This window comes from Dipodomys ordii, unplaced genomic scaffold, assembly GCF_000151885.1.
Source record: "Dipodomys ordii isolate 6190 unplaced genomic scaffold, Dord_2.0 Scaffold143, whole genome shotgun sequence".
Classification (NCBI taxonomy): domain Eukaryota; kingdom Metazoa; phylum Chordata; class Mammalia; order Rodentia; family Heteromyidae; genus Dipodomys; species Dipodomys ordii.
The window spans coordinates 1642880-1650186 of record NW_012267359.1 but is presented as its reverse complement, the minus strand read 5'-3'; the positions used below and the strand labels follow the sequence as shown (position 1 = coordinate 1650186).

Below are 7307 nucleotides of genomic sequence, written 5' to 3'. Positions count from 1 at the left end.
GTGGTGCTGTGGCTCAAGTGGTAGAGCACTAGCCTTGAGCTGAAAAGCTGAGGGACAGTGCCCAGGGCCCAGAGTTCAGGCCCCATGACCGGACCCAAAAAAAAAATAAAATAAAGTGTGAAGCTGTGGGCTGGGGGTATGGTTCCATGGCAGAGTGCTTGCTTAGTACACACAAGGTCCTGGAATCAATCCCCAATACCCAGGAACAAAATCAAAATGGGAAATCTTGTGGTTTAGAAGTTCAATGATATTCTGGGGGCAAGACTTAGGTAGCACATACAAAAGTCCTGGGTTTGATCCCCAACACAACAAACTACAAATATAAAAGGCACCAGTGCCTTATACCTATAATACTCATACTTATGGGGAAGTTGGACTGGCTCAGGATTGCAAAACAGAACAACAGGGGCACAGTTGGAAAGCTAGGGTCCAAGGACAGGCCCAAGTTGATTGATCCTGTGCAGAGATCAAGACAAGGATGCCAGGAATGCCAGCCAGTGGAGGAGGAAGAAACCTAGGAGATCTCCATGGCCTTGCTCCTACCATCAGTGACTGTTACCTTACATGGCAAAATGCATCATGGGCTGGGAACCAGTGGCTCATCCCATAATCCTAGCTACTCAGAAGGATGAGATCTGAGGATCATAGTTCAAAGCCAGCCTGGCTAGAGAAATCTATGAGCCTCTTATCTCCAATTAAGCAAGTGCATGGGCATGCATGCATGCACACACACACAAGCAGAAGGGGAGCAGTAACTTAAACTGTAGAGCAAAAAATCTCAGGTACAACACTGAGGCCCAGGCCCTGTGTTACATCCTGCCATTCCCTCTCCCCTCTCCCCCCAAAAAAGTCATGGGCCTAAATTATCTGAGTGGATCCAATGTAATCACACATGAGTGCTGAGCAGGCAGAGAAGTTCCTCTGGCTAGTCAGGAAAAGATGCAGGGGAAACCAGAGGAGTGAAAACATAAATCCAGGGCTGGGAAGGTGGCTCAGTGGTAGAGCGCTTGCCTTGCATGCCTGAGGCCCTGAGTTCGACTCCTCAGCACCACATAAGCAAAAAGAAAAAAGCCGGAAGTGGCGCTATGGCTCAAGCGGTAGAGCGCTAGCCTTGAGCTGAAGAGCTGAGGGACAGCGCCCAGTCCCAGAGCTCAGGCCCCACGACCGGACCCCCCCAAAAAAAAACAAACAAAAAAACATAAATCTACAGTTGTGTTTCTGCTTCTGAGATGTGGGGACCACTAGCAGCTTAAAGAGCTCCCCAGCTGCCAGCCAGCTAGGAGACAGGGACTAAAACTTTAGGGATCTGGATTCTGTCAACGATATGAATGAACTTGGAAGCTGATTCTTCCCAGGGCATCTAGTCAATAATAAGGCTTTTTGGATCTCTTCATCTTAGCCATTGAACTTCTAACCTACTCCACAATGAGCTAAGAAGTGTTGCTTGAAGCCCCTAGCTTTGTAGTAATTTGTTGCATTACAGAACACAACAAAGCCTGGTAGAGTAGATGCACTGGTGGCTCATACCTGTCATCCTAGCTACTCAGGAGGCTGAGATCTGAGGACAATTCAAAGCTGGTCCATGCAGTAAAGTCCGTGAGACTCTTAATCTCCAATTAACCACCAAAAACCTTGTAGTGGAAGCAAGGATAGACTGGTAGAGCTCCAGCTGGGCACAACCAAACCAAACCTAAAACAGAAGCTAAGAGACCACAGGGGGACAGTAGCAGAGAAAACCTTCCCAGCCACCCTCTGGTGAAGCTAGTCTCAAACATGCCCAGGCAACTTGTGGCAGGAAGGAGGTGGACAGTGGACACAAACAGGGACAGACGCTTTCAAGCCTGTTTTTCTTTTTTGGTTGGTCGTGGGGCTTGAACTCTGGGCCTGCGTGCTGTTGTCTGCGTGCTCTGTGTTGTCCATCAGCTCTTCAGCCAGCTCTTCAGCTCAAGGCAAGCACTCTACCACTTTGAGCCACAGCGCCAGTTCCGGTTTTCTGGTAGTTAGTTGAAAATAAAGAGTCTCACCGACTTTCCTTCCCCGGTCTGGCTTTGAACCGCGATCATCAGATCTCAGTCTCCTGAGTAGCTAGGATTATAGGCATGAACCACCGCTGCCCGGCTAAGCCTGGGTTTTAGAAAGACAAGTCAGTGTCCAGGCAAGAGGAGGACCCGGGGACAGTGATCTTGTCGAGGACGTTCGTTCTTCTACAATGGGGGACCAACGAAGAACATCTCCCCTCCAGCCTCGGCAGTTCTGCATGTGGCTGCTGCAGGCCTCAGTCTCTCCAGCGCTCACTGGAGGTGGGAAGGAAGAGAGTCTCCTGCTGAAGGATCATTCTGGGCCCAGCACTCCTTCTGGTTTCCGTGTGCCCCTCCTCCCTTCTGGAACTTTCCATATGTGCCCCCTCCCCCGCCTCGCTCCACCGTGACTGGCACTTGCAGGCCCCACGCACCACTATGCTACCTGCGTTGTCTCACGGCCCACCATGCTTTGCGCGCTGCCTCACAGCCCACGCTCGCCTGGCCCCAGTCACGAGTTTACCCATAGGGCTCTGCGCGTCTCCTCACGCGCTCCAGCCCGCCTGCGCAGTTACCCAGAAGGCTCCGCGTGTCTTCTCACGTGCGCCACGCTGGGTGCCGGGTCGCCATGCGTCCCTGGCTCGTGCCTGGAGGGCGCTTCCCAGTGTCTCCCACCCAGCGAGTCCAGCCAGGCGGTGGCAGCTGGGGCCACAGTGAAATGAGCAATGTCACCAGGTCCCAGAATGGAATGCCGCCCACGGGGGCGAACTGCTGGGCACAGAGGGGAGCAGGCCGCGCCCTCAGAGCCCCCCAGAGCCCCAGCCCCCCGAGCGGCCGAGGAGGCCGGGGCGGGCCCAGGGCGCACGCAGTCCGGAGCTCGAGCAGCGAGGCCGCGGGAGGAGGCTCTGGGAACCTAGTAGTCCTCGAGAGGGACGAAGTCCCGGGTCAGGTGCGGCCAGGGCACCCGACAAGGGGCCCGCGTGGATGGGAGGGGGAGGTGGGGCGCGGGCCGGCTCTGGAGTTGGTGGGGCCTGGGCTGTGAGCTCTTGACTTTCTCTTCACCAGTCTCCATACGAGCGGTTGAGTCAGAGGATGCTGGACGTTTCTGGGGACCGGGGTGTGCTGAAGGATATCATCCGAGAGGGTGCTGGAGATCTGGTGGCACCCGACGCCTTGGTGCTGGGTACGGCAGCAGCTCACTTTGGTTCTATTCTCTGGGAATTGCATACTTTCACTTTCTTTGGGGCAAGGGAAATTGGTTTTTGTGGGGCTGGAAATATGAATACAGTTTGGTTTTAGTTGGTGTGTACCACCATGCCTGAATTGTTTTAAGATGGGGTCCCGCTAACTTTTTTTTTTTTTTTTGCTGGGGCTGGCCTTGAGCTGTGATTTTCTTACTCTTTGCCTCCTAAGTAGCTAGCATGACGGGCAGATGCCCCAACATCCAGCTGGAAAAGCTTCTTTTAAATTGGAGTTTTTCAGAGGAAGGAGAGCTTCCCCTGTCTCCCCTTTGCTGGGTGCAAAATACATCTACAGACACAGAGCCCTTGGACTTGAGACCCTCAGGCAGGTAATCCAGTCAGTACTCAGTTTCTAGTACCTTGTTTCCAGGACTGACTGTGATCCAGTCTGTAAATCATTGGTGTGTATTCATGCTTGTGCATGCACATGTGTGCACTGGTCCTTGGGCTTGAACTCAGTGCCTGGGTGCTGTCCTTCAGCTTTTTTGCTCAAGGCTACACTACCACTTAAGTTGAGCCACAGTTCTACATCCAGATTTTTTTGTAGTTTATTGGACATAAATGTCTCATGAAATTTACTATTCAGGCTGGATTGGAACCAGGATTCTCATATCTCAGCCTCCTGAGTAGTTAGGATTAGTGGTATGAGCCACTGATGAGCAACTCATTGGTGTGTGTATTCTCACATTTTTTTCTGTTCTCTGTCCTAGTGAAATTTTCTGGTTACCTGGAACACATGGACAAACCTTTTGATTCAAATTGCTATAGAAAAACTCCTCGACTGATGAAGCTTGGAGAGGGTAAATTCAGACTACAGCTGGAAAAGAAAGGATTGTTTGGGGAAGTGGGAAGGCACAGTGTTTGGGGGTTGGAAGATGGTCCAGAGCACAGATCTGAGTTGATTGGTTTTGTTTTGTGCTACTGAGGATTCAACCCAATGCCTTGTGCAGGAGTAGATACTACTGGAACCACATTTCCAGTCCTCAAAAAATAAAACAAACTTATTAACTGGATGCTGGTGGCTCATGCCTGTACTCTTAGCTACTCAGTAGGCTGAGATCTGAGGATCACAGTTCAAAGCCAGCGCAGACAGGAAAGTCCGTGAGACTCTTTAACTCCAATAAACCACTAGAAAACTGGAAGTGGCCTGTGGCTCAAGCGGTAGAGCACTAGCCTTGAGCTGAAGAGCTGAGGGACAGCCTAAGCCCAGAGTTCAAGCCCCATGACTGACTTTTAAACCCCAAAAACTTAATATACATTAATGTGTTAGTGTATGATATTCTCATACATATAAACGTTGTATTTTTTCTCCATCACTCTCCCTATCTCCCCTTTAAAGCGATTTCAACAGGTTTCATTGTTTTTGTATAAGCAGACTGCCTCTAACCACATTCATCATCATTCTGCCAGTTGTCCTCTTTCCTCTCAAGCCCATGGTCACCCATAACTCCCCCATCCCAGCCTGTTTTACTTTCTGTTTTTTTTTTTGGGGGGGTGGGGTGGTCTGTTTTTAAAAATAGAATCTCAATAACTGCCTTGGCTGCCCTCAAATTCTCAATAGTCCTCTTCCTGCATCTCCTCCCACAAAGTAGGGTTGGTATTTGGGGGAAGCACCAGTGTACTTTCTCAAGGCCCACCTGGCCAGGTTGTCTTACATCTTGGCTCACCTACTGGATGTTTGTCTTTGTTCATGTGAAAAGTAGCCATCTATCAAGTACTTGCTTCCCACCAGGCCTGCTGAGATGAGAGTGTGCGGTCTTGATTAAAAAATTAAGGAAGAGATTAAAAAAATTAAGGAAGGGATGGTGGAGACTGAGTACAGGGGAGGAATAAGCAGTGTTGTGTGTTTCCACAGTACAGTCACAATTGGTTCCAGCTGGGAAAGTCATGGTAGGTTTCATGAAAGAGGGGGCTCAGTGTGAACCCTGAAGTATGAATCAGATGTGTGTCAGGGTAGCAGCCAGCATGTGGTGAGATGTGGAGATGGAATCCTGCTGAGCCTGGAGAAAGTGGATTTTGGGGGCGGTGGGGAGTGTGGGAGGCAGGGCTGCCTGAGCAGTGGGTTGGGACCATGGTGCAGAAAGCCTGGGTAGTACTTGGAGAGGTTTGCATAGGGAAGGGGGAGAAGATTGACCAGCATTGAGAAAACTACTGGGTGCACTCCAACAACTTCTTTACCTGTTCTGCCAGATATTACACTCTGGGGCATGGAGCTGGGTCTTCTGAGCATGCGGAGAGGAGAGCTGGCCAGGTTCCTGTTCAAGCCGACATATGCCTATGGCACACTGGGGTGTCCGCCTCTTATCCCCCCCAACAGCACCGTTCTATTTGAGATTGAGCTTCTTGACTTCCTGGACTCTGCTGAGTCAGACAAGTTTTATGCCTTATCCGCTGTAAGTCCCAGAGCTAGGGGCATTGGCATTTCCCAAGAAAGGGGTGGGTTTGGGTTGGGGTTGGGGTACTCTAGATCATCTGCTCTGATAATGATAACCAAGCCTGATCAGTGATGATGGAGGGTCTCTCTGTCCTGGGTAAATGTGCTGGGGAATGTGGAGTCTGTATTGATTCTAAATGAGCAGTTTGAGCAGGCCAGTCAGTCACTCCTTGTCATTTCTCTCTGCTAGACAGTGAGCATTGGCTTTTCAGCAGATTAGCCATTGGTAGCACAGAATCAGGGCCCCTGTATAACATCGTGCAGCCAGGCCTTGGAGAGTGAAGGGCTGCTGACTGGATAGCCCACCCAGGACTTCAGGTATAAGCTGGACCACTATATACGATCACTATCCTCTTAACAAGGACCATTTGGCTATTATAACATCATTGTAGGCCATACAGAATTACCACTAAGGTGGACAGGCCGAGGGCAAGAAGAAGTGTATATGTCTTTCTCAACATGTAGCAAATGATCTTGACTATCTTGCTTTTTCTTTTCTTTTTCAGTTATTAACTTTGTTTTATTTTATTCATTTATATATTTTTATTATTGTGAAAATGCCATACAGAGGGGTTACAATTACGTGGGCAAGATAGTGAGTACATTTCTTATCAAGCATTGTTGCCTCCTCCTTTGTTTCCCCATACCATCCCTTCCCTTCTCCACCCCCTGCCCCCACACCCTCTTACCACCACCACTCCCTACCCCCCACTCTTGCTTTTTATTTAAAGCCCTTTACAATACCTGCATGGACAGGGCTTGTAATCTTATCAGAGATTCATACTGGGTGCCTGTACCCTAGGTGAGCCCAGGATTTTGGGCCTCCACTCCCAGAGGTGTCTCATCTTTTCTTCAGTCTCATGAAGCTTGAGGTTCTGATTGGGACCAGGGCAAAAGAGGCTTAGCAGAAGATTCTTCCACATAGTCCAGGGTAGAGCACCAGGACAATCAAGACCACAAGGGCTCTGGACCAACGGCCTGAGAAGTGCTTGTACCTTGTGGTGGTTGTGAACTCTTAGTTCTAGGCTTAGCCAGCTTCCTCAGTTTCAAGTCCAGGGACAGCCTCAGCAGGGAGGCACATGGTCTCTATACACAGGCAGAAGTTTTAGTCTGCAAGGGGGAAACTCCCCTCCAGCCCATAGGCTCTCAGCTTCATTTCCAGATGTTCTTGTCTTTGCTCTGCAGGAGGAACAAGACCAGTTTCCACTTCAGAAGGTCCTCAAGGTGGCAGCAACTGTAAGGGAGTTTGGAAATTACCTTTTCCGCCAAAACCGCTTCTATGATGCCAAAGTGAGGTATAAACGGGTAAGGATGCTCTGACAGTGAAGTATACGTGCACTTCAGAAAATTTCTTTGCTTCAAAGACACGCTGTATCTCTTCTTAGTCATTTTTCTTTTCTTTTTGTGTTAGTCCTGTGGCTTGAACTCAGCCTGGGGGCTGTCCCTGAGCTTTTTTTTTTTTGGCATGTGGTTTGAACTCTGGGCCTGGATGCTTTTCCTCAGCTCTTCAGCTCAAGGTTAGTGCTCTACCACTTGAGCCACAGCTCCACTTCTGGCTTTTTCTGCTTATGTGGTGCTGAGGAATCAAACCCAGGGCCTCATGCATGCAAGGCA

General features: G+C 49.8%; 1 protein-coding gene across 1 annotated transcript in view; it reads left to right on the top strand.

The window, feature by feature from the left end:
* Positions 1 to 2646: 2646 nt before the first annotated feature.
* Positions 2647 to 7307, top strand: part of Fkbp6 (FK506 binding protein 6, 36kDa) — a 7552-nt gene continuing 2891 nt past the window's right edge. Inside the window, exons 1-5 of the mRNA XM_013031705.1 lie at positions 2647 to 2967; positions 3084 to 3201; positions 3970 to 4059; positions 5450 to 5652; positions 6879 to 6998. Of these exons, the coding sequence (XP_012887159.1) occupies positions 2647 to 2967; positions 3084 to 3201; positions 3970 to 4059; positions 5450 to 5652; positions 6879 to 6998 (852 nt within the window). The remainder of the gene's footprint in view (positions 2968 to 3083; positions 3202 to 3969; positions 4060 to 5449; positions 5653 to 6878; positions 6999 to 7307) is intronic.